We start from the raw sequence: 27,450 nt of genomic DNA, 5'->3' as shown, positions 1-27,450 counted from the left end.
AAAAAGATGTTTTTGATACATTATATTCTGCAGCACGGATTCTCAGTATAGGCAATCATCTCTGACTTGTGCCAAATTCTTAGGAACGATAAACACACATGCACACACAACACACACTATTCTCTCAGTTACACACGTAAGACCAGAGGTTACTCGCACAAGAGTGTGAAACAAAATGTGGGGAGGTATGTAGGCCACAGGCTCAGCGATATTGCAGCTCCGAAGGCCAAATTTACCTTTCGAATCAGCTTAAGGTATTCTCTTCAGCATTTATAACTCTGAGGTTAGGTAAAAACCCTTCCTATGCTTGACTGTATAGGTTCTTCCTGTGCCATTAGTCATGCAAACGATAAATACTTCACGGCTATGCAAATCAGAAACGTTGAAGCTTGAGCACCTTTTCAAAACAAAGTATTCTCTAGCTTTATTTGCCACTTCAGTAGTCAGGGCAAAATTGTTATAGGAAAATTTTTAAATAATTCTCCAGAAAAATTAAAGATAAAAGATTTTTTTTTTTGTCTCTTACCTTCCATTTTATAATTTATGTTCTATTCTTAAGCCCAAATTATTTCACATGGTTATTCAATCTTTTTAAATGCCTGCAATAAAGCTCTGCTACAAGCCAACTTGATTTGGAAAGCAGTTTAACCAAGAATCACACCACAACCATAGCCCTTAAAGGCAAGAAGGAATTTGCTGCTTTAACAAACATAAAAATGCAAAATACTTGTACTGTCCTGTGAGGTTTCTGCAAACGGGAACATGTGGATGCAACATGGCTTCATTTTCCTTACATGATGGTACTAGTTCAGCTACTACTAGAACGCTTCTGGTTAGTAAGGCTGCGCAGTCTCTTTGCATCACAGTTGTTTCCTTCTTGTTCAAAAATGTAATAAAAACCATTATCTGCTTGATTACCAGAGGGTGGGTTTGGGGTTTTAATTCAGATCAAACCCTTGTGAGAGCCTCCATTTTCTGTGGCAAAGCAGGTGACTTTACACTTCTAAAGTGAGATTGAATGTTTTCAAAACCTGTTTTGACTTTTGCTCTAGCAAGGACTGATGCATCAGTTAGTTGTGTGTCACAAATTAGGATAACATCTACAATTAAGCATCAATTTTGAAAAACAGAAATGTGTCAGTTGAGCAAAGAATCTCTCCCTGTAATGCTGTTGGCAGGTCGGCTGTTATCTTACTTGACAGAATACATTGATTAGAAGCACTATCTCAATTCCTGAAATTCAGTACTCTTGTAGGAAAATATTTCTCCTTTACTTATTTTTTTTTTACAGAAGATAAAATATTTTAATTGTAGTGGTCATAGGAATTCTTCCGGTTTCTCTCTCATGATTACTTTTAATTTATACAATAGTTGCTTCGGTCAACTCAGCGACAATGCCATCATTGCTTTCAACGGAGATCACCCTGTAGATCGATTGGCTAGGCCTCAAAGTTGCAGGTGCGTATAGGAGACTGAGGACAATGGTGAAAACTGTAGGTATTGAACCCAAATGTTACTCAGAGATATCAATGGACAATCACTGCTGAATTCTGAGTGAGGGCTGCTATTTCACCACAGATTCACACCACACATCCTGCAAACTCTGCCATCGGGCAGACGAGGCTTGTATCGCCCATGATGCTGGGCGAAGCCTGCCCAGGATAGGCATTTCTGAATGCTATTGTATGTTACATGCAGAACAGCACGGGTCATCTTTGTCAGGTTGCGCAGCATAGTTCATTTGCCTCACGATTTCTGCGAAGAGTTCGTCCACCATTGTTTTGCTCTTAGCAGAAGTCTCCATAAAGGGGCAGCCCCACTCTTCAGCAAGGGCTCTGCCTTCACCGGATGACACTTCTCTCTCACTTTCCAGGTCCACCTTGTTCCCAACCAAGATGACTGGCACTTTCTCATACCTAGGAGAGAATAAACAAAATACACATATACTGTAAAAGTTAGCACAAACTTCAGGTAAAATATATTTTCTCTATATTCTACTACAAATATTCTCTTTTGTTACATGAAAAATTATCTGCCCACTGGCTTGACAGATATCTACCTCAGGGCATTCAGCAGAGGCTCCCACAGTGAATCATATACAGGTTTTTTAAAATGATGTCTTTTAATTAATTACACACCCTTTAAAATCAATTTACCTTTCCAGATATATCTGGCAAATTATTCTCAGAAGAAATCTTCTTAGATGGATTAATTTAAACTTTTTTTCATTATAAGAGATGCTTTCTCAATATTATTTAACATTTCAGTTGATGAGGTAATATACTTGAGTAAACAATTTATAATTCTCAGCATTTTACTATTCTCCATAATATACAAAATCGATCATGTTCTACTAGTTCCAAAATAAGAAAAAATCTCGTTGAAATCAATAGATGAAAAACATTCAATAGAAGCTACACTCTATCCCTTTATAAAACTACTAGAGGCCCGATGTATGAAAGGGGGTTGGCCCTCGCAGTTCGGCTTCCTCCAAAAGGTCGTCCAGACAGTTGTTCCACTGTTTGGCTGTCCAGTCTAATTAGCCTATTATGCTTTTATTATTATAGACTAGAGGCCCGGTGCACGAAATTCAGGGGCTCGGCCCTCACAGCCCCAGCTTTGTCCAGAAGGTCGTTCAGCTGTCCATTCTAATTAGCATATTATGCTTTTATTATTTTATAGTTTAGCCAGTTGAAAGATAATTAGGATTCTTTTCAGCCTGACAAGGATTAAGCATTTCAATTTGATGTTATCTCTTCTTTTCCTTCCTAACTAGAAAGGTGTGTTAGAAATTGAATGTGTGTGTGTGTGTGTGCCTCCCCGACCCCATTCATATTCTGAAATCTAATACCCAATGTAATGGTATTTAGAAGGTCAGGCTGTTGGGAGGTCATTAGGTCATGAGGGTAAAGCCCTCATGAATGGGATTAGTGCCCTTATATATTAATAAGAGACTCTCTTGCCCCTATAGCCAAGTGAGGACACAGCAGAAAGATAATGGTCTGTGAACTAGGGAAGTGAGCCCTCACTAAACACTGAATCTACCAGAGCTTTGATTTTGAACTTTCCAGCATCCAGAACCGTGAGAAATAGATTTCTATTGTTTAAACCACCTAGTCTATAGTATTTTTGTTATAGCAGCCAGATTAGACTAAGATAAGGTGTCTCTGAATGAACATGTCTGGTAAATGCTAAACTAATAAAGATAACAAATGACATGAAAAGAATAAAGCAAAAAGATCCTAAATCACTTTGGAACCTAAAGATGGTTCTTTCTACAATTCACTGTATAACAATTTTACTTTAATTGTTATACTGTTATTCACTATACAACAATTTTACTTTAAACATCATTTTAAAAGCTGTTGTGATTGCAATATAAACCAGTGTGTGTGTGTGTGTGTGTGTGTGTGTGTTCTTTCCCTTAAGCAGCATGCATCTCTAATTTATAAAAGAAGTAATCTGCAAAACTGCACACAAGTGATAACAAATGTGACAGGACACAGCTAATCTATCAGAAGAGAAAACTACATAGCCAAGCCTTCACTGAAGCAGGAGTCGTATAGAATTTTTATCATTCAGGAAAAATGGGCAGGAATGTTAGCAACAATAATTCTACAATTTCATCATCCTTTCAAGATGGTTCTCTCACTCACCCTAACATGTAAAACAAACTATATTCCCAACAGAATCTCTTTTTCTTCCTTTGGCACTAGATCAAACTTAGAGTGGTCTCAATATGAGGGCATATTCTAGGCAGTGAGCCATTTAGCAATCTGAAATATAAAAACAACTTCAAAATGAGTGGGGAGAACAACATCCACAGTAAAAGCTAGAATTTGGATATTACCATCTTGCAGGAAATGGGTTTGGAAAATTTATACCAAAGAGCTTTATATGAATGTACTCTTTACCAACTGTGCCTATGCTTGCTGGTCTCAGGTCACACAGAGACCTCTGAACACAGGACACAAGGGTTTTCCACATCCAGGACTCTGACAGCATCAATTGTGTGTATCCTTGGCCTCTGGGTGGACAAATGGCAATGAGAACGAAGCTGCATAACAAACCTACGCATCAGCTGCTTCACACACAAGCCTTCTTGACCTGCTGTACAGAGAAGCTCTGTGGGGAGCAAACACTGCCTATCGTGTTAGGACAATGTCAGTTCCTAATCTGTTTTAGTTGCAAAGATATAACTGCATTTTCTTTTTCTCATGAGAATGAATATATATATATATATATATATATATATATATACACACACACACACATATATATATACATATATATATATATATATATATATATATATATATATATATATATATATAACAGTATGCTTTAGAATGCTTTGTTTGGTAGGGAAGTAAAATAAACATTAATACAATTCAGTAAAACTGGTTGAATTTAAGTTAAAAATTAATTTCAATCTGTTTACAATATGTAATAAAAAAAGTGATAAAACATCACTTTATATTATTAAGTGGTAAATATTGTAACAAATACTTCTTAGTTTCAAGAGTATTATACGTAAAGAATATTTATTACATTTTTATTAAATATATTTTATTGATTTTTTACAGAGAGGAAGGGAGAGAGATAGAGAGCTAGAAACATCAATGAAAGAGAAACATCGACCAGCTGCCTACCGGGGATGTGCCCGCAGCCAATGTACATGCCTTTGACCGGAATCGAACCTGGGACCTTTCGGTCCGCAGACAGACGCTCTACTGCTGAGCCAAACCGGTTTCGGCTTATTACATTTTTAAATGAAAACTAAAAATACGTAGATTTTTCAAAACTTGTGAATTGGTATACTGTTTGAATGAAGACTGAATAAATATTACCAACAGATTCTCAGAAGGGCAACAAAATACTTCAAACATAAGTCTACATTTAATAACATTTAATAATTGTTAAATAAAGATGGCAATTTAGTCAGTATCAGAACCTAACCTGTCCATTAGATCACTAGCCAAACTCAGTGGTCTTTTTTTTTTCCGTTCTGATTTTGAGAGTACGTTTACTAAAGCTGGGGACAGTGAAACGAAAGGTTTTGGATAGAAGAAGCAACAGGAGAGAACCCAGGCAGGGCTGCTTTGACCCTCTAGAAACAAAGAAGTGAGCCACCCAGGTCAGTGTGGACTCACTGAGAAGTAACAGTCAAAGTAACAGAAGTGAGCCAAGGTGGGGCTGCTGTTAGTGCACTGAAAAGTCAGAGGAAAGGGTGCATTGCAGGCAGGTTCAGGGGTTAGCCTGGGACGAACTGCCGCAGCCTGCTGCTCCTGTGATTGCAAAGTCTCGTGTAGATACTTAAGAGTTTGAGAGAGAAAAGTAAAGCTGCACACCTGAGAAGGAAGAAAGGCGTGGGCATGCTTCACAGAGAGCCCCTCCTCCCCGAGGTCTTTTCTAAAACCAACGAGCTATAGATAGAAACTCAGAGTCACATCCTCACAATACTTTACAAGACTGAATAAGATCTCCAGGAAGAAAAGACATTGTATGCATTTCATAATACTGATCAGCGATACATTTTTGTCTGTCAACCCTAAAATAGGGTACTGTAGAAAAGATATAAACTAGGATTTGGAGGCTCAGTTTCCAGTCCAGCCACGCAGAGTTTGAAAGACAGAGTAAATCATTTACTCTACTGATCTGTATTTCACTTTCTTGTCAGTAAAAAAGGAAACAAGAATATCTGTTCCCACTTAACACAAAGGGGTTCTGAAAAGGTCAAAGGAGATAACGGAGGAAAAAAGTACTCGATAAAGGTAGGGTGGTGTTTCTTTCCCCTTCTGCACACTGAGACCACAGCTTCAGTAAGTTAAGACGCAGGAGATACTAATCAAGGGAGGTGAAACTCCTGAGGAGAGATGAACCAAGTCAGGGTGCTGGTGCGGCGTGGTCAGACAGGCAAGAGAGAAAGGAGTCAAACGGAGGACAGCAGCTACCTGATGTCAGTCTATCCCTTCTCCGGTCCCCAAGCTGAGGATCACAGTAATGAGGAACTAGAAAAGTAATGGGGAACTGCCTTCCCCAAATACAGATACCCGTGGGGAAGGGTTAGAGGGCTTTAGGTTGGGATGATGGAATAGGTCCTATACGTGGAAATAAGATTTGGAGAAACCGCGACCCTCCTTAAGAAGATGAGTGAGGAGAAGGGAAAAAGCAACGAGTTGTGTTGACAAAATAGAGAGGGCATGAGGAAACCGGTTTTGCTCTCTGATGTAGAAATGTGGTAAGTTAAAAAACAAACACTAATTTGAAAAAATATATGCACTCCTATGTTTACTGCAGCGTTGTTTACAACAGCCAAAATTTAAAAGCAGCCCAAGTGTCCATCAGTAGATGAGTGGATAAAAAAGCTTTGGTACAATAACACAATGGAAAAAAGAATAAAATCTTGCCTTCTGTGACAGCCTGGATGGACCTGGAGAGTAGAAAGCTTAGTGAAATAAGCCAAAGAAAGACAAATGCCACATGATTTCACTTATTTGTGGAATCTAATAAACAAAATAAACTGACAAACAAAATGGAAACAGACTCATAGACAGAGAACACACTGACAGCTGTCAGAGGGGAGGGGTGTTGAGGGACTGGCTGAAAAAGGTGAAGGGGTTAAACAAAAACAAACAAACAAACAAAAAACAGACAACAGTATGGTGACTGCCACAGGGCAAGGGGGTTGGGAGAGGTCTGAAGAGGGCAAAAGGGAATAAAATGGTGGCAGAAAATACTTTGGGTGGTGAGCACACAGTTCATTATGCAGATGATGTGTTGTAGAGTTATATACTTGAAACCTGTATGATTTTATTAACCAATAAAAAAGTTAAAAAAAATAAAAATAGAAAGGACAGAAAACAAACAACAGCAGCAAAACATCCAGACTAAGTATTCCAGTCACAGAACTGCTTCTAGCTAGTTTTGTGAATTTAGAAAATTAATTTCTTGGTTCTTCAGTTTCTTGAACTTTAAAATGAATTGGACTACAGAATTTCTATGATGTTCTTAAGCTCTGAAATTAAATATCAGAACAGACACAGTGGGTCACTCCTGTCATCAACAGATACCAGAGAATTTGCTCAGAGCTTCTGGTCTGAGAACAACACCAATAGGCCGATCTTTACAAGAGATATGAAATCAGGAGAAAGGCCAAAAGGTAAGGAGAAAACCTCAACAGATTCCGTGGGGCCAGGACACCAAGCAGCAGAGATTTCTGACTCCAACCAAAGCAGCTACAGCTAACATGCTGACTCACAGGCAGAAAGTACTCAGGACGAAGGCAGTTCTATTTCACTGACAATACTATTCAAATACAAAAATGTGGGATGCTTTTAACTATGTGAATACTGAAAGCTCTATTGAAAACTGCCTGTCGCTGCATAAGTAACTAGTAATAAACAATCGTGTATCATATATTTATTCACCCATTTAATGCATACTATTTGATAAGAGACTACTATGTGCTAGATACTACTGTAGGCACCTACAGATATATCAATGAATAAAACAAAGATATCTGCCTTCAAATAATGATAGTCTAGCAGAGGAAACAGACATCCTATATAATAAAAGGCCAATACAGGCAGTTCTCGACATTTTTTCATAAGTACAATGTATTTAATATGAGCAAGGAGAAAAGGAAAAAAACCTATTTTCATTGCTCCATGTGAGTGACGCAGGTGCTTGTGTAGGTGGGTTCCGACTTATGGGAAAATTGCATTATATTGCGCCATAGCAACGATCTCCATGTAACCCGAGGACTTACTGTATGCAAACTGTCCCCTTAGGAGTTTGACCAACTGGGAATTTGACCGCTCACTATGACGTGTGCTGACCACCAAGGGGCGGCATGGAACAAAGGAAGTCCTCGGCCTAGGGACCCTCCCGGATTTTTTGCCCCGGGCCTCTAGTCAACAGTCAATTATAGGTTTATTGCAAGGTGTTAAGTGCAATAGGAAAAAGATAATGTAGATCAGCAAAGGGGCTGTTGGGCACAGGTTCAATTTGAAATTACAAGGACAGGGGAGGCCTTGTTGGAAAGGTAGCCTGTGAGCAAAGACGTGAAGGGAGCAAGGGAGTTTGCCAAGCAAGAATCTGGGGAAGAGTATTTCAGGCAGGATATGGACTAGACAAGTGAAGCTGGTGAGAGTGGGTATGGTGGTTCAAGAAATAGCAAATGGCCTGTGGGTTGGATAACATCCTGCAACTCCTGCAGCCAGCAATCCTGCAGCGTAGGAAACTTGCTCATTTGAGGCTAAATGGGACTGAGGAATCTGGGTAGCAGACGTAGCCTCAGCAGACGAGTGTGACATACGTGACAGGGCCAACTACACTAGGCATTTGGTTGTGGGAATGGCAGTTACTTTTTTCCATGTCCTATATTTATTAATAGTTTTGTGCGTTGTCTTCATTTTTTCCCTTCTCTAAACATTTGGGAATAAAGTTGAAGATGCAAAATTCTAAAAATATTTATGGATTATTGTTAACCTGACCATGAGCAGGATAGCATCTTGTCCACATCTTAAACATCAGCTGGTTTCTCATCAACTTTAGTGCATCTTCCTTGATATTTCCTTTAAGAGCATGACCAGGGTCATACAGTGGCTGCTGTTTATAGTCTGTGAACAAATACTCGTGTCATTAACATGAATTTTCATATTATTGTACTCATGAGCAGGATTACATAATGTATTAATAAAGAAAACTAGTTCTTTTAAGCAACTGCTTAATATATCGAATGAAAATTTCAGAAATATTGGCTTGAGTATCACTTAGCTCTACAATGTTGATGGTGTTAGTGAGGCAGCTTTGTAAATATGAATAGGTAAAAGTATTTGCTGTGTTATCAAGGCAAAATGTCAAGAACACTTGATGCTGAAATCACTTCCATGAAAATGTGACTAAAGTTATGTTTGAACTTCTTTAGTGATTGCAATGAAAATAGGTTTTCTTCCTTTTCTCCTTGCTCATATTAAATACATTGTACTTATGAAAAAAATAGTCTCTGGGAAGAATTAAATAGAGAGAAAAATAAAAAAAAATATTACTCTCATCATCATGAGAATAATCACTATAACTATTTTGCTTATATCTCTTCAGACTATTTTCTTACACACACAGATATACATTTTTATTTAAAAAAGTAGCTTCAATTTTCATGTACTATCATGGAGCTTTCCATTGCAATATATGCTATGACTACATAATATTCCATTTTATAGAATCTATGCTATAACTATACCATAATTTAATTACTCCCCCCCTCCCCAATAATGCATATGAAGGGCTCTCATCCCCTCACTTTTTTTCACTACACGAACAACAATATGATGAACTATACTAGAAGTGTAATTTTTGTCTCAAAGGTGCACAGAATATGTGTTTATGTGTCTGGCATACCCTTTGAACCAGAAAAGCCTTATTTCTAGGTTAATTCATCAGATTGCTGGGTGTCTGCGCGTTCATCACCACACACACACACACACACACACACACACAGTCTCACTGAAAACCAAGAAATGGCCGAAACCGGTTTGGCTCAGTGGTAGAGCATCGGTCTGTGGACTGAAACGTTCCAGGTTCGATTCCGGTCAAGGGCATGTACATTGGTTGCGGGCATATCCCCGGTAGGGGGTGTGCAAGAGGCAGCTGGTCGATGTTTCTCTCTTATCGATGTTTCTAGCTCTCTATCTCTCTCCCTTCCTCTCTGTAAAAAATCAATAAAATATACTTTATAAAAAAAAAAGAAAAGAAAACCCAGAAATGTATACTAAAAACAAGAGTGTTTAAGTTAAAGTTAAGAGTGCTTATTTCCCCACCCTTGGAATAGACATTTTTAAACTTTTAGTAAAATATTATGGCAGTTCTATGGAAAGTACTGTTAAGTACTGTTTTTGGCTGGGAGTTGAAGTCTCCTACCTCAGCATGCTTGCATAAAATATCAATACTTCTTGTAAGAAAAACATGAGCTAAATAAGGCTTCTTCCCTAACGAGACTTGTTTTGACATGACTAAATATTTCATTTTTAAGGGAATTTCTGGTAATTTAGCTTAAATAATGAAAGGAAACCGCAATCTTTTGCTCTTTCTCTTGGTTTCAGAATATATTACATACTGAAGAAGACCAGAAAAAAATTGTAAATGTAGTGTAAAAATTAAGTTAAGGAGGGTAATGATACTAAAAAGACATTTAAAGCTTGTAAATGAAAATAATCTGCTTTCTTAGAAATCAAGAGTTGACATTTTATCAGAAGATTGGATTCCTAAATGATTGTGAGGGATCAACTGATCACAACAATGCAACTCAGGACTTTTAAATGTTTTAAAAACCATTAAGGGTGCTCGCTTTGGCAGTACATATACTCAAGTTGGAATGATACAGAGATTAGCATGGCCCTGGTGCAAAGATGACAGGCAAATTCATGAAGCATTCCGTATTTTTAAGACTATCAGCTGACTTCTCAACAGAAATTTGCCGCCTAGAAGGGACTGGCATAAAATATTAAAAGTGATGAAAAGGAAGGACATATAACAATGACTGCTCTATCCAGCAGAGCTATCATTTAGAATCGAAAAGACAGATAAAGAGCTTCCCAGACAATAAAAAGCTAGAGTTTATCATCACCAAACCAGTATTATGAGAAATGTTAAAAGGTCTTTTTCAAAAAGAGAGAAAAAAAAGGATTAAAAAATGAGTAATAAAATGGCAATAACTATATACCTATCAATAATCACTTTAAATGCAAATGAATGAAATGCTCAATCAAAAGACATAGCTGAATGGATAACAAAACAAGACCTTTATATATGCTGCCTAGAAGAGACTCACTTCAGATGAAAAGAGACACACAGAATGAAAATAAAGGAATGAAAAAAAGATATTTCATGAAAATAGAAACAAACAAAATGCTTAAGTAGCATTACTTATACCAGACTAAAAAGACTTTAAAACCAAGGCTACCATGAGACATAAAGAGACCCAGCAATTCTACTACTGGGTATTTATCTGAAGAAACCCCAAAAAGACATATGCACCCATACGTTCACTGCAGCATTATTTACACCTGGAGGCCCTGTGCTCCACGTTCATGCACTGGGCCTGTGCCTTCTTGCAGTCTGGGACCCCTTGGGGAGCGGGCCTAAGCTGGCAACTGAACATCCCCTGAGGGGTCCTTAGCACTGCTGGGGAGGAAAGAAAGGCTCCCACCACCACCACCTCTGTGCTCCACAGACATGAGGCTGGCCTCCTAGTGGTCAGTGCATGTCACAGCGACTAGTAGATTGACATACTACTAGTGTAGGATAGACAGATAAGGTGTTAGTGATTACTTTCAAGTTAGGGAAAACACAAAAAACAAATAAACAATATAAGGACTGTGATAGCTGTGACAAAGAAAGCAACTACTCACTGATTAATATACAATAAAGTGGGCAAGCCAATATTACATGAGATGATCAAAAAAGGCATCTCTAGGGAAATGAAATCCAAGCAGAAACTCGAAGTTGAGAATTGAGTTAGCCATAAAAAAACTAGGAACATTTTAGACATAAGGAACATAAAATGTAAAAGAGAGGCAGCAGGAAAGTGCTAGGCTTATTCAAGGAAACAAAAAAAGACCAGCATGACTAGAACATAAAGAGCAAGGGGAAGAAAAGCATGAGCGATGGCTGAAGAAGAACCAGGGGGTGCTGTTCTAAGAACAGAAGAAAGCCATCAGAGGTCTTTCAGCAGCGAAGTTACATGGCTTATGTGTTAGAGATCAGTATGGGTAATATACAGAAATGGATTTTAGGGGCACAACAGCAGAAGCATGAAAGTAGTTAGGCGATAACTGTAGTGTTCAATCTAGGCAACAAAGATGTGTGCTGAAAGGCAGAGGCCAGAGGCCAGAGGCTCAATAACAGGCAAGATTCATATGTGTTGGTCTTTGAGCACAAAACTGTCAGGGATGCAACATGCTGTGTTGCTTGAATGTCTGTCCTACATCTTCACCTGGGATTTGGTTACATGTATCCACCTTAAAAAAATTTTTTTTGAAGCAAGAAAAAAATTAGTAAGAATTATCTAAAGGATTTCCTCATTAAAATAGGAATAGTAAAATAACCTTTTAAGGCTAACAGAGTGAACATGTATATTGATATAGAGTTTAAATCACATGAAATGCACGATTAAACTGATCAGTTTATTACTCAGCCAAATACTGCTAACAATTTCAAATTTCTGGCCAAGTCCTATGCTATTTAATTTAAACTCAAAACAGGCTAAAGACTAAAAATGTAATAAATACTAATACCAAAGTATATATTATTGAAAATAAAAACAATTAACAATTCTGAACATTTTCTTCTTCACTATCAGATGTATAAATTGCATCTATTTGACCACAATTTGTTTCAGCATATCAAGATAACACAGTACTTCAAATACCCATGCAAAAAAGAAAAAAAATATAATGATGACTACATCTAATCAGCTTTTATTTATTAGAAATGAAGATTATCCACCCAACTAATGCATTATTTGTGAGGAAGTGTTTGCAACTAGAAGCCCAATACCTTATCATTTAAGAATCAAATGCAAACGTTGTCTAAATAAACCATTTGAACCTTTTTTTTTAAAGCAAAATATCTGCGATACCAGAATAAGGTAAAGCAGTTATTGGTCTGTATTTAATGTGTAGTTAACTTTCAGTCTGCATTTTAATGTACATTCAGTTACCAAATCAAAAATACATCATTTTCAAATCTGTCAATAAACTATGATCTTCTTATGTAATTTAAATAGCAGGGAAAATTCAAGCTTGAACCCATATATGAAGAATACACAGCTTCAACTTATCAAAGGAACAAAGGTTTTCAGACATATCTTTAAAGAGAGTTGAAATCTGAAACCTGTGCATTAACAGGTCCCCCTGCCCTGGCTGGTGTTACTCAATGGCTAGAGCATCAGCCCATGTACCGAAGGGTGGAGAGTTCAATCCCTGATTAAGGGCATGTACCTGCATTGCAGGTTCAATACCCAGCACTGGTTGGGGCCTGTTAGGGAGGCAACCAATCCATATCTCTCTCTCTCTCTCTCTCTCTGTCTTATACTCCCTCCCTCTCTTTCACTCTCTCTAAAAATCAATGCAAAAAATATACTAGCCGAAACCAGTTTGGCTCAGTGAATAGAGCATCGGTCTGAAGACTGAAAGGTCCCAGGTTCAATTCCAGTTAAGGGCATGTACATTGGTTGCAGGCACATCCCCAGTAGGGGGTGTGCAGGAGGCAGCTGGTCGATGATTCTCTCTCATTGATGTTTCTAGCTCTCTATTATTCTCCCTTCCTCTCTGTGAAAAATCAATAAAATATATTTTAAAAAATATATACTAGTATATTCAGGCGAGGATTAACAAAACAAAAAGAAATTATTATACTTGAAAAGACTAAATTGAGTCGACTGTTCAGGAGTATGCAGTTTGAACTGTTATCTAAATTCATAAATTAAAATACACATATTCTCAGCACACCTTCATTTCAGAACTCTTGGCAAAAATGTTTATGAATGAAAATTTATATGTATCTGGTATACAAAGTTCAATTACAAATATTTTTTAAAAGCTACCTTTGAATGAAGAGTAATTAAAGGATGCATAAAAGCTGTAATGAGCTAAGACTTCTCAGAACTTCAAAAATTATTAATAGAAGAGCTTTGTACTAGAAATTTTTCTACTTTTGATAGTAAAATCTTAAAATATTTATTTCCAAATTACTAAATACAAACAGCCCTGAGTAAAAGTAAAAAACATACAAAACAAAACAAACAACAAAAAAACAGCCCACAGACACAAAAAACTATCAGCTTTCAAGAAAGCTCAGGTTATAGTACCAAAAGAATTAGCATTTTTCTCTCCAACAATGAACAGCTCGGGGGAAGATGACATCAAATATATATGACATGTAACTGGTTGGTTCTCCTGGCCTGAGATTGATTGATGTCTATTAAAAAGGTTTTTCATTTGAACCAGAGTAACAGGTGACAGATGGAAAAGGCAAAACAAAAACAAATGCACAATAAAGAAAGGAGCTGGAAACTATCATTATTGGCAGAGATTAGGTGCCCAGCAGCTGCCAATGGAGAATGATGAACTATAGATACTTTCACAGGTTCCACTTTTACTTCAATACTGAAGTAAAAGAAGTTGGAAACAGTTATAAGAAATCATGGTGGAAGCAAGGGAGAATGGGTGTAAAGCAAAAAATCTTCCATAGTCTCCAGTAGTTAATCAGGTTAAGATGAGAAGTTGTAACAATAGGTCTAGTATATGAGTGATTTCAGGGGATGGGCAGAGCAAGAATTGGATGTGAGAAAATATGTCCCTTTGTTTTCATTCCCACTATAAAACCACTTTCATCCCCTAAATAACTCATATCTGAGACATCTGACCTATGCAACAGTCTCCTAACTGGTCCCACCTCCAACTTCTCACCCCTCTCCCAGCTTCCCCCCTAATCCACTACCTTGGAAAAATGTGGAGACTCTAGAATGACTAGATCAAGTCTATCCCTATGTTAACAGTCAAGGCTAACCACACTTTAGTCACTGGCTAAAATCAAGACGGACTGCACTACAAAGGGGGAGAATTGGATTTGGATTTAGAGGACATAAAAATAAGATCCAAGTTGGCTCCCTTGAATGTCATGAAAGGTCTTTCTGAGCCTCAGGTTCCTTATTTGTGAAACAGAAATATTAATGATACTTAGTATTATGTTAGGAAGATGATGGTGATGACTTGACTAATAATAGCAAGCTAGCATCAGTTGTTTTAGTTACTGCCAGATACTACACTAAGCAGTTTAAAGTATTATGGATAATGTAAAATACTACAGAAATGCCAATTATTCTTTTCTAAGTTTTCACAAACCATCTGTTAGCAAATCAGTTCTACAACCATAATTGTGGTGACATATCTGTAAAAGAGCACAAAATTTTTTAATTAGTTTCTTATCTCCTATCTCTAGCTTCCATCCACCTAAATCTAACTATTTAGCTGGAAGATCATTAACCCTTGTGAAAAAGATTTGAGACAAAACAGGATATACAGTGTTCCTTCTATTCAGAGGCTAAAAATTCCTTAAACAGAAGTATCTTTCTTTATCCTATTCATGTTTTCACTTCAAACAATGCTAAGGCAAGTCACTAGACATGAACCATGGCTCTGAAGTTCTAGTAAGGTAACGTGGGAAAGTTAAAAAAGAAAACAAACTCCATAAAACTAGTTCTGAAATAGTTTTGTTTCTGCCTTGAGCATGCTATGCTACCTTTGCAGTTACATCTGGGCCCTCAGGACAGAAAGGGCCATATTTTTCCATGTAGCCATATGTCCAGTGCTGGAATTAATTCTTGATACTTATAGGCATACAAAATAGAATGAGTTAATGAAGTGGGCAAAAGGGGACAAAAAGGGAGGAAATGTGTGTGTGTGTGTGTGTGTGTGTATACCAAAAAAAGTTTACGCTCACTTTGAATAATTATTGTATAAAGGGATGGTTTATTAAAATGTATTTCATTTTTAAAGTGTATAATTTTTTGGAGACAGCCTGCGTAGATATATAATTAACTCCACACTGTCAAATATATATTTATTTTAGTACGTTTTGTCAGATAGTTATCTTGTACCTAATTTTGTATAATGCCCAGGGCAATGTTATACAAATGATGTGGTTATAGCTGTAATATTTGATGCTGACAGTGATGACTTATATACACAGATAAAACTTCTTCTGGAATCAATTGATTAAAAACCCTGTCAGCACATTACTATATATATCCATCAAGATGATTAAAATTATCTTTATTCCATGCAATTTTTGGAATTTATAAAAAGGTCTATAGTTGCCCAGCTGGTGTGGCTCAGTGGTTGAGCATCGACGTATGAACCAGGAGGTCATGGTTCAATTCCTGGTCAGGGCACATGCTGGGGTTGCAGGCTCGATCCCCAGTGTGGAGTGTGCAGGAGGCAGCTGATCAATGATTCTCTCTCATCATTGATATTCTCTCTCTCTTTCCCCCTCTCCTTACCTCTCTAAAAATAAATAAATAAATAAATAAATAAATAAATAAATAAATAAATAAATATATATGTGTGTGTGTGTGTGTGTGTGTATCTGTAATCAACATTTTTAAAAAGAAAAATGTCACCTGGAGTGGGATGGAGGTTGGGCAAAGGGGGACAAAAAGGGAGGAAATGGGAAACAGCTGTAATATCGATACTATCAACAATTAAAAAAAGAAAACTGTCATTTAGCAAATATTTAATATTTATGCCTGATTGCTTTTTATAAAGTATTTTTAGTATTTGAATTATATGTATAAAAATCATTACCATTTTCTGTGAGTAACAAAAACATATTGTCACCACTAAAGCCAACATAGTCTCCATGTGAACAGAAAGACTCAAAGCAATCAGGGTCTGTGCCCTAAGTTCTCTAACATACTCTACTATCATTTCAGATAAAGAGGAGAAAGCAAAGGAAAAGATGGAATTGAAATACTAGATTAGCTATATAATCCTGAGTCTCATTCCTAAGAAATCCTGAGGTAGCACATTGTTTGATAAATGCCTGGACTTCTATTTATGTAAATTTGGGTGAAACATTTTTTATTGCTATTTTAGAGTTCCTACTTAAAAAAAACACTTTACATTCTGTACCTCATTATATTATACTAGAGGCCTGGTGTACAAAATTTGTGCATGGGGGGGTGTCCCTCAGCCCAGCCTGCACCCTCTCCAATCTGGGACCCCTCAATAAGATCGGGCCTAAATGGGCAGTCGGACATCCCTCTCACAAGCCAGGACTGCCGGCTCCCAACTGCTTACCTGCCCGCTTTCCTGATTGCCCCTAACCTCTTCTGCCTGCCAGCCTAATCACCCCTGACAGCCTGATGCCTAACTGCTCCCTGCCAGCCTGTTTGCCCCTAACTGCCCTCCCCTTTAGGCCTAGTCACCCCTAACTGCTCTCTCCTGCAGGCCTGGTCCTCCCTGCAACTGCCATCCCTTGCTGGCCATCTTACATCCACATGGGGGCAGGATCTTTGACCACATGGGGGCAGCCATCTTGTGTTGGAGTGATGGTCAATTTGCATATTACTCTTTTATTAGATAGTACTAGAGGCCCAGTACAAGAAATTTGTGCATTCGGAGGGGGTGGGGGTTCCCCCAGACTGGCATGTGCCCTGTCGCAATCTATCACCCCAAACAGGTAGGCCCTGCCCATCCACCTGGGGCTCCTTAATGGATTGCCCCAAAGAGGTAGGCTGGAGCCTGGGGTCCCTGCTTTTAGGCCACACAGAGCCAGGAGAAGGTGGAACTCCCAGGCAGGCCCTGCCACCGTGCAGCCAGGACCCCCAGGCAGGCCTCACTGTACAGAACCAGGGGACCCCCAGGCTGGCCTCGCTGGACCCCCAGGCAGGCCGTCTCACGAAGGCAGGACTCCCAGGCAGGCTTCGTGCCACACATGCAGCTTCAAGCCCAGCTCCGCTCACCTGTGTATGGGCAGCTATCTTGTGACAGTGTTACAACCACTTAGGCTTCTATTAGTAAGAATTACTGATGAGGCCCTAACCAGTTTGGCTCAGTGGATAGAGTGTTGGCCTGCAGACTCAAGGGTCCCAGGTTTGATTCCGGTCAAGGGCATGTACCTTAGTTGCAGGTACATCCCCAGTAGGGAGTGTGCAGGAGGCAGCTGATTGATGTTTCTCTTTCATCGATGTTTCTAACTCTCTCTCTCTCTCTCCCCCTCTTCTTTCCTCTCTGTAAAAAAATCAATAAAAATAAAAAATAAAAAGAATTACCAATGAGGAAATTGAGATTCAGATGATGTTGACTTGACCCTAACTACATAATATGTACTGGAGCTCAGCTTTAATGATAGTAACATTTAACTGTCTTTAAAGATGAGATTAGATCAATATGAACAATTAAATAAAACACTGAATTACAGAAGAAAAAAAAATATATATATAGGAGAACTAAGTTAAGGGTAGGATTAATTTAGAACAAAACTCTCCATCCAAAAACAGAGAAAAGCACTCTTAAGATTTCTTATTTGGAGAGTTGTAAAGAAACCCTGTAAAGAAGAAAATACTAATATGTACTAAATTATTAATAAAATGTAAGATTTCCACATTTGAATTATTAATCTTTAAGGGGATACTCCTAGGAAAGCATGATAATACTAAATGTTTTAAGTAAAGGTTTACAATGTTTCTCTTAGGTAATTTTACTAATTGATTTTAAGACATCTGTAAGAATAGTTATCTTTATCTATTTTTACTATCTTATAGGGAGAGCTGAATCAATATTTTCCTGGACAGATGCAGCAAACCACTTCAAAACATCAGTTTCCAAACCCTCCTCAACAACCTTCGGAGTACTAAAGGGTCCTTCCAATCACATACTAGTCTGAACAAGAGCCCATTCTCTGTCTTAAATTTTCACGAGGCAGGTGCTATCCTCATCAGAATAAACAAAACTACAGAAGTATGTCCTTATATTTCTAACATGCACAACAAACAGTAATACTTTCTCAAAAATCACACTTTAGCCCTAGTTCGTTTGGCTCAGTGGATAGAGGGTCAGACGGCGGACCAGAGGTCCCAAGTTCGATTCCAATTGTTGCTTTGTTTCTGGACTTCCCAAACTCTTGCTTCAATATAGTATGCTATTAGTATTTGATTCAGAACCCGGTAACCTTGTTTTGACTCACAGGCTTAAAAAAAAAAAATTTCATAGCAGTTACCCTTAATTTAAACTGAAATTTGTTAAAAGTCAGTGTAATATAGATGTGTTACAGTTTTCCTACAAGAATAAAAGGCAAAATAATTGGGCTATTGTATTAGGTATGATAGTTTAAAAAAGGTTTCACTCTTTTAGAAGTCTCAAGTTAAATATATTCAAATATTATGTTCAGTATATGCCATGTTAAAATCTTAGCAATAAGATAGTAGCTATTCTTAAATATTTTACAACCTTAAACTTTACCAATATATTCATATTTTACTTATACCTTTTATTAAAATGCAGATATCTAAAATTTTAGCATTACCATTATTGATAATATTTTTTGAAAGACTCAATTTGATCTGATAAAGTATAAAGGTATGTTTATGAAACTTTTCCATTAGGCTCAGAATAATTTTCAATATAATGAACCACAACTGTCAAGTAACAAGTAAATAAAATGGCTAATATATATGGCAAATTTTTGCACACCACTAAAATTTCATGATATATTTCCCACAAAAATACTATCTTTAATTTTTACTTTTGTTACTATTCTGTGTCCATCAGTTTGATCTCATTTGAAAGTCTACTCATATACACTCTCAAATATTTTTCCAAAAATAATTCAAAGAATTTACAATTCTTGTTATAACATAGACCAAAAAAATCCTATATAATAAAGTAATATGCAAATTGAACATCACTCTAACATACAAGATTGCCGCCCCCATGTGGTCCAAGATGGCTGCCACAAGATAGCCAGCAGGGGAGGGCAGTAGGCACAATTGGACCAGCAGGGGAGCAGTGAGGTGTCGATCAAGCTGGCAGGGAGTGGTTAGGGGGTGATCAGGCAGAAGTAGTTGGGGGCAATCAGACAGGCAGGTGAGCAGTTGGGAGCCAGCAGTCCCGGATTGTGAGATGGCCAGCAGGGGAGGGCAGTTAGGGACAATCAGGGCCTAAACGGGCAGTCAAACATTCCTCAAAGGGACCCAGATTGGAGAGGGTGCAGGCTGGGCTGAGGGACACCCCCTCTCTACCTCCATGCATGAATTTCATGCATTGGGTGTATAGTAAGTACATAAAATCACAACAACAACAAAAGCACACATAGTAGTTCAGAACAGATGGAGGGAAACAGGTAACAGGGCAAAACTGAAACAGAAACAAAGGAAACCCTAAGTATAGAATCATACAGGGACTTAGGTTCTCAAGACAATGGCTAAGAGAACTGTGTAAAAATAAATTATCCTTGAAAAAAAACACCTTAAGTTAAGTATGGTATACGTTTTAAAGATGACTGCTTAGAAATGTATATGAAAGCATAATCTATGCATTTTTATGTGCCATATGTAATTTCAAAGAAAACAGCATATAAAAGTTAAATTACTCAAATGTATTGAAAAATTTTCCAACTTTGTTGGCACTTCCTTCGGTTGCATCCTCTAGAAACATTTTATCAGTTCCTCCATCTCCTCCTTAATGTTTATCTGTTAATTAGTTACCCAACTTTTTCCTAAAAGAGAACTAGAAAGTCAGCATTACCCAACTTGCTTAGTGGCCTGAATATTTCTCATTCAATGGTCAGCCATGTCACCTTTCACACTTTACCGCCTCTCTCATTGAATGGATTAGGTAGAAGTACTCACAGAAGGTCAAAGGTGAAAGGAGACCATCTACTCATCTGCAAAGTAAATTTAAAAAAAACATTCCCTTTCAGGAAAAAATTGGGCTGTAAAATGTGACTCTTGGCTATTATGCTCTGTACCTTGGAGGCCCAGATTTTTCTTACAATTTTGGTAACTGGAGATATCAAATTGGGGAAGGAGGTGACTCTGGAGGAAGGAATGATGACAGATTCCAGAAGGTTCACTTACTTAAAACAAACATCATTTGATGGGTTCCCAGGTTTTGGCTCATAGCACAAATCTGTTGCCGGTCAAGATTTATGTGTAGCAATTGGCAATCTGCCTCTATTTTAAGAGTATGTTTTTATATGGTTTCTTATTTTGAAGAGCAAAAGTGAAATCACTTGTGCCATTTGAAAGAAATCACTTAAATGATATAGAAATAGTAATAATAAAAAAAAATAGAAACTTATTCACTTTCGGTAGTACAAACCAACCACGCTTTTCCAGACTTTTTCCTAATGTTAAAATACCCCATGCCTTCTAGCCTATTGCTAAGTATTTAGTCTCTGTATAGCTTACAACTTTCAAGTTCTATCCTTGGCTATACTCATTTCTAATTTCTATTTCTGGCCATATTCATTCATTTCTATGATGCTACACAACATATTTCATACCTTCTACAAATCTGAACTACACAGCTCATCCTGAGTGTTTATATTCATACATAAATGATGTTTCAGGCTTTATTCAAATATACTAATTATTTATTAGGTGGATCTATGTGGATGATTACTACTCCAAAGCTTGAAATAATCTTCCCCAGCTATTCCGCCATAATTCTATTTACACATTTTCAAGATGTCAGTTACTTCTGACCTTTCACTCTTCCTCCCATTAACTTTGATTAATTCATTCTTTACAACATTAACTTCATCCATTCTTTCTGCTACTAAAAATACCATGCTAATCCAGAACCTTTACACTTCATGTAGAAACTATAGAATATTACAATTTTTACAACTATTCCTCCTGACTATTCTATTGCCACTAAGCCATATATCATATTACCACGTTAGTATTTCTATAATAATTTTGATAATGGTCCTTGACTTGTAAGATCTAGTCCAAAGTCTTCAACCTTATTATCATTTAACGTCACATTTTTAAGCCTTATCTCCTTTCACACTTCTATATTAATTCCTGGTTTAGCCAATTTGGTCTATTTCATTAATAGCTAACAACATATTCTATGTATTTCCCATGTCATTTCCCACTTTTCAGTTTCTTAATCCTCACCCAAGGATATGTTTTACTGACTTTAGAGAGAGGGGAAAGGAGAGAAAAAGGGAAACATCGATCCGTTGCCTCCTTGACTGGGGATTGAATGGCAACCTAGGTATGTGCCCTGGGCGGGAATCAAAGCTTTAGGTGCATGGATGATGCTGCAACAGAGCCACACCAGCCAGGGATGTGCTCCTGATTTTTTTTTTAAACATATTTTTATCGATCTTTTTTTTTTTTTAGAGGAGAGAGGAGAGAGAGAGAGGAAGAAAAATTGATGAGAGAGAACACTGATTGGATGCCTCCTGCACACCTGTCATCAGGGATTGCACCTTCAACCCAGGTGTGTGTCCTGACCAGGAATAGAGCCAGTAACCTTTTGATGCGTGGGTTGGTGCTCAACCACTGAGACACACTTGGCCTGTCTGTGCTCCTGGTTTTTTATGGTTCGTATTAAACTTTACCTCTGATCCTGTTGCCTTAATTAGGTACAAGAACTCCCACAGAATGTTAGAGCTGAAGGGAGATAACCTACTCCATCTGCAAAATGAACTTTAAAGAATCATTTCCTCCATCTACAACAGTGTTTCCCAAAGGGTGGTACGCGTACCCCCAGGGGTATGGGAAGAGTTTGGTGGGGATACGCGTTGCACCAGAGTTTGGTGGGGATATGTACTACACCATGCTTCGCTGCGCCTAATTCTACGTTCTCATGAGTACAAGGGGTACTCAGCGTTACGAAAATGATAGAAGTGGTACACGTATGTCAAAAGTTGGGAAACACTGATCTACAAAATGAAAATGTTTGGGGAAACTGAGGCCAAAGGACAATAAAAATACTTTTCTCTCTGAACACTAGTTTTTCCAACATATTTTTCTTGATTGTTTCTATGTACTAGTAGCTGTGCTGCCCGCATGGGATCAGAGTTTAATGATCAACAGTATATAAATCAACACACAAATAACTAAGCTCTATGAGTGCCTCAGAAAGAGGGAAGTACAGGTTGCCACGAAGTCTGAAGTGCCTGTGGTTGAGAGATGGGTGAGGCAAGAAGTTAGTCTAGAGGGGGAAGATGGGAAGGTTGTTACTCAGTTGAGGAGGAGGAGGAAAGCTTCCCTGAGGGGGAAGTCTAGGAATTAACTCTGCAAAAGGTGGAAGATTCCCACAAGTAGAAGAAAAGCTCAGAGACAGACTCTGAAAGGAATGAAAGAAGGTCTGGGTGTTGGCCTCTAAGGGATGGGGAGTGATGCAAGAGGTAAAGTTGCAGAGGCAGGAAGGCCAAGAGCACTCTCTGCATGCCTGGGAAGGTCACATTGCGGATTCCTGGGCTTTATCCTAAGAATAACATGCCTTGTTCAAGGATACTTCAAGTCTGGACCATGGCTTACCCTGGGAGGAATGAGAAAAGCAGTTATGAAATCAGAAAGAATTCTAGTGTTATTGCACTTGAAACATTTTCTGTTTCCCTATCACTCTTCCTTGTGTGATCTCATGCAAAGTAAAAAAAAAAAAAAAAACACACACAAAAAACAAAACAAAAAACCCATATAAATTATATAGTAATTTTTAGTTAGCCCACTTGGTTTGAAAAAAGATTATGTATAGATGTATATATCTGTGCACTTGTAAATATTTAGAGTATTGGCCTGTTTCACATTTTTTTAAAGCAAAACCTTCCATACAATAACAACTGAAAAGCTCTATTTCACTGTTTGGCCATACATTAGCACTAGACTTGAAGTTAAATGTTCATTCTTTTGCCCCTTCCTATTAAACCTTAATAAGAAAAAGTATTTAAGAGAACACCAACAAAACCTTTTGTGGGTGTGTGGGTGTTAATTCTCACCTGAGGATATTTTTACGTTTGATTTTTAGGGAGAGTGGGAGAGACAAGGAAAGACAGAAACATAAATGTGAGAGAAGTACATAGATTGGTTGCCTCCTTGCATGAACCCAACCAGGGCCTGGGCCGAGAAGGAGCCTGCAACCTGGCTATGTGCCCTTGACTGGAATTGAACCCAGACCCTTTGGTATGCATGCTGATGCTCTAGCCTAGGGGTGTCGAACTCAATCAGAGAAGGGGCCAAAATCTAAAATCCAGCCTAAATCGCGGGCCGAATGGTTTACTGAACAGTCATAAACTGTCATTGTGATGGAAACGCAGCGGAGTGCAGTGATGACAGCGCGGTGCGGGCCACATTTCAAGGCCTGGCGGGACGGATTTGGCCCTCGGGCCTTGTGTTTGACACATGTGCGGCCACTAAACCAACTGGTTAGGACCAACAAAACCTTTTTAAGGATTGTTTTCATCTTAGCTGCTTTTTAGCCTCATCTTGTCTACACTAGGTAATGAAATTAAAGATACAATCACAAATTTATTTTCTATAACATTACATTTATATTAAGGATAAAATTTAAAGGTGACAAAGTTATTATTAATAAAAGAACAACTGGAATTTTAGAGCAATTTCTTTGTTCAAGTATTATATACACTTTAGACCTGCACTATCCAATATGGTGGTCAGCAGCCATATGTAGTTATTGTTCAAGCACTTACCACATAGCTAGTCTGAATTGGGATGTTCCACAAATGTAACACACTGGATATTGAAAAATTAGTATGGTTTAGCCTGGGTGGCTCAGTGGTTGAGCATTGTCCTTGAACCAGGAGGTCACAGTTTGATTCCAGTCAGGTCAGAGCACATGCTGGGGTTGGGGACTCAGATTTCAGTAGGAGGCATGCAGGAGGCAGCCTATCAGTATTTATCTCTCACTGATGTTTCTATTCCTCTCCCTTCTTCTCTCTAAAATAAAAAAATACGTTTTTTAAAAAACAAAAATTAGTATGAAAAAGTAAAATAACTTAATTTTTTAATATTGATTACATGTTGAATAATATATTTTATAGATTTTATTTTGTTAATCCAACCCAAGAATTGGGTTAATCTCACCAAAGAATATTTTTGCCATTGGTATTTAGGGGGATGGGGGTGTGGAGAGACACATTGATTGGTTCCCTCTCTATGTGCTCAGACTAGGCCCAGATCGAACAGGTAACCCAGGTACTTGCCCGCACGCAACCCAGGTTCTTGCCCTTGACCGGAATCGAGCCACGCTCCAACCTAGAAACACCGGCCAGAACTAAATTATAGTATTTTAGATTCAGTGGGTTAAATAAAATATATTGTTAAATGAGAATGGAGAAGTAAAAAGCTATCAGATTCATATTTTAGAACAGCAGTAGAGGCCATGAAAATGTCTACTTTATTCTAGTTTGAAGTTTAATAGAAGAAATAATACACAAAATTTAGTTTAGGTATTACAGTATATAATCAATGAGTTCATGGGGATGGTGGTCTTGGGGAGAAGACCTCCCCTTTGATCCATATGTTGGATTAAAAATCCACCGCTGGTGCCCAGTAGTGTGGCTCAGTGGTTGAGCATTGACCCATGAACCAAGAAGTCACCAGTTGGATTCCAGGTGGGGGCACATGCCCAGGTTGGGGGCTTCATCCCCAGTAGGGGGCATGCAGGAGGCAGCTGACAGATGTTTCTCTCTCATCAATGTTTCTCTTTCCCATCTTTCTCCCTTCCTCTCTCTCTAAAATCCATAAGAACATTTTTAAAAATCCATTGCTGATAATGATTTCTTGACCACCCCTTGAGTACACACGACTTGATCCTTGCTCTTTCTCAATGAGTAAACTCAAACTTGTAATGCGGTTGTATCTACAGTACACCTACAACTATCTTTCTGTAAATGTCGCCTAATTTTGAGCTACAGGCAGAATTATGTGGGGGAAAATATGATACTATATCAAAATCATAAGCAAGTATTAACTAATTATAAGAACCAGACAAAACAGTAATGTATAATTAAACAGTAATTAGAAAAATTTGCTAAAACTTAGAACTAAGATATTATTACACTTCTAATGCTTGAAATAAGGAAAAATGCAGTCAATTTAAGAGAAAACAAATACGTTAAGCCATTTAAACTACCAGCCATATTTCCAAAGTACATAGGAAAACCGTAGCTGCATTCACTTTACATTAGATAATATACTTTTAAAACAGCAACAAAAAATTAGGTAATATACTTGTCACAACTTTGAAGAAACTTGTTTTGTTTCCAGGAATGCCTTCTCCCCCCCCTCCCCCCTTTTTATTGAGGTGGGTAAGGCAGCTACATTTTTTTAAAAAGTTAAGCCATATTCTTTAATGTGAATGGCATATTTGATCTCCTACATGCTAATACTCTCTCAACCCCACTGCGCTGTTAGGATGTCTTCAAATAATTTGCTAATCTGTCTTTAAAGTTTCATTTTAATTGAAGAGTTCATTTTTTTTAAAAAACACATCTTGGCACCATCCAATCGTTCACGAGATGAGCCAGGTCTCTTTCCCCTCGACTTGACATGTGTACAGTACCTACACTCTGTGTGCAATGTTCGCTGTCACATATCGCCAAGGTAGATTTTTTTTTTGCTTCCGTTCCAGTCTGAAAATGTCTCCGCTATTCCTTGCACCGCTGCCCTCTCTTCCCACCACAAACCAACTCACCCCCCCCCCCCCCCCCCCCCGGCCTCTCTGCAAGTTTTAAACTTTGTTTCCTCTGGGGCTCTGCACAGGCGCTCCCAATAGTGTCCACGAGACAAAGAGCTGCCGCGGCTGGGTTCGCGGGATGCAACATTCGAGGAGTGACACACACAAAGCACTCACAGCTGAGACTCGAGATGATGGGGATGAGGATGGGGATGCAGGCGAAATGGGAAAAAAATTATATATATATATATATATATATATATATATATATATATATATATATATATATATATATATATATATATATATAATAAAGCCTAAGACCCCAGAGACATAATCCCAGACAGCTCCCTGCGTCCACGGCCACCCCCCCGCCCCCCAGGAACACGAGCGGGGAGGAGGGAGCTCTGGCCCCGGGACGGCGGCCGCCCGCCCGCCCGGCTGCAGATCCCAAGCCCCCGGCCCTCTCACCGCTTCACGCGGATGATCTGGTCCCGCATGGGCTTGATGTCCTGGAAACTCTGCTGGTTGACGAGGCTGTAGACGAGGATGAAGCCCTGGCCGTTCTTGATGTACAGGTCCCGCATGGACGCGAACTGCTCCGTGCCCGCCGTGTCCAGGATCTCCAGCACCGACGGCGACGAGTCCACCTCGATCTCCTTGCGGTAGAAGTCCTCGATGGTGGGGTCGTATTTCTCGATGAAGGTGCCGGTCACGAACTGCACGGTCAGGGCGGATTTGCCGACCCCGCCCGAGCCCAGCACCACCACTTTGTACTCGCGCATCGTCCCTCCGCCGCGGCCGCCGCCGCCGCCGCCGCCCGCGACATAGACCTACGCCCGCCGCCGCCGCCGCCCTGCGTCCCTGGACCCTGCCCCGGCGGCCGCCCCCGCCGCCTCACGCGGCCGCTCGCGCCTCACGGCCGCTGCAGCCCCCCGGGCGGCGCCGGCGGAGGGAGCGGCGGGCATGGGCCGGGCCCGAGCGGCAATGCGGCTTCCGAGGACGCCCACAGGCACAGAGCGCCAACCGTGAGTGGGAGCCGCCGCCGCCGCCGGAGACCGCGGGCCCGCAGTGCTGTCGTCCCGCCCCGCCCCTCGCGCCTCCACGCCCAGCTCTCTGCCGGGCGCCGCTGCCGCCACCGCTTTCCCGGGCGCCAGAGCGCGCGCCCGAGCCCACGCTCCAGCCGCAGCGCTGCCGGGGGCGGGACCCGGTGCCCAGGGGGCGG

General features: G+C 39.2%; 1 protein-coding gene and 1 non-coding gene across 2 annotated transcripts; one reads left to right on the top strand and one right to left on the bottom strand.

Annotated features, from left to right (window-relative positions):
• On the bottom strand, window positions 1–27,011 carry RAP2A (RAP2A, member of RAS oncogene family). The gene is made up of 2 exons (XM_036456462.2): window positions 26,697–27,011; window positions 1–1,916 (listed from the first exon to the last, which is right to left on the bottom strand). The coding sequence occupies exons 1-2, from the start codon at window positions 27,008–27,010 to the stop codon at window positions 1,679–1,681; spliced, it is 552 nt and encodes a 183-aa protein (XP_036312355.1). The 5' UTR covers window position 27,011; the 3' UTR covers window positions 1–1,678.
• Window positions 10,344–10,447, top strand: LOC118730986. The gene has a single exon (XR_004991708.1). It is a non-coding gene; the product is annotated as a U6 spliceosomal RNA (small nuclear RNA).
• Window positions 27,012–27,450: the final 439 nt, after the last annotated feature.

This window comes from Pipistrellus kuhlii, unplaced genomic scaffold (genome assembly GCF_014108245.1).
Source record: "Pipistrellus kuhlii isolate mPipKuh1 unplaced genomic scaffold, mPipKuh1.p scaffold_m20_p_3, whole genome shotgun sequence".
In the NCBI taxonomy this organism is placed as follows: Eukaryota; Metazoa; Chordata; class Mammalia; order Chiroptera; family Vespertilionidae; genus Pipistrellus; species Pipistrellus kuhlii.
Note: the sequence above shows the minus strand (reverse complement) of the source record. Positions and strands in the feature narration are given on the sequence as shown.

Coding starts and splice junctions, on each gene's coding strand:
- RAP2A (XM_036456462.2), bottom strand. CDS start 27,010: ATGCGCGAGTACAAAGTGGTGGTGCTGGGCTCGGGCGGGGTCGGCAAA. Junction 1,917..26,696: donor CAGATCATCCGCGTGAAGCG/GTGAGAGGGCCG, acceptor ATTCTCTCCTAG/GTATGAGAAAGTGCCAGTCA.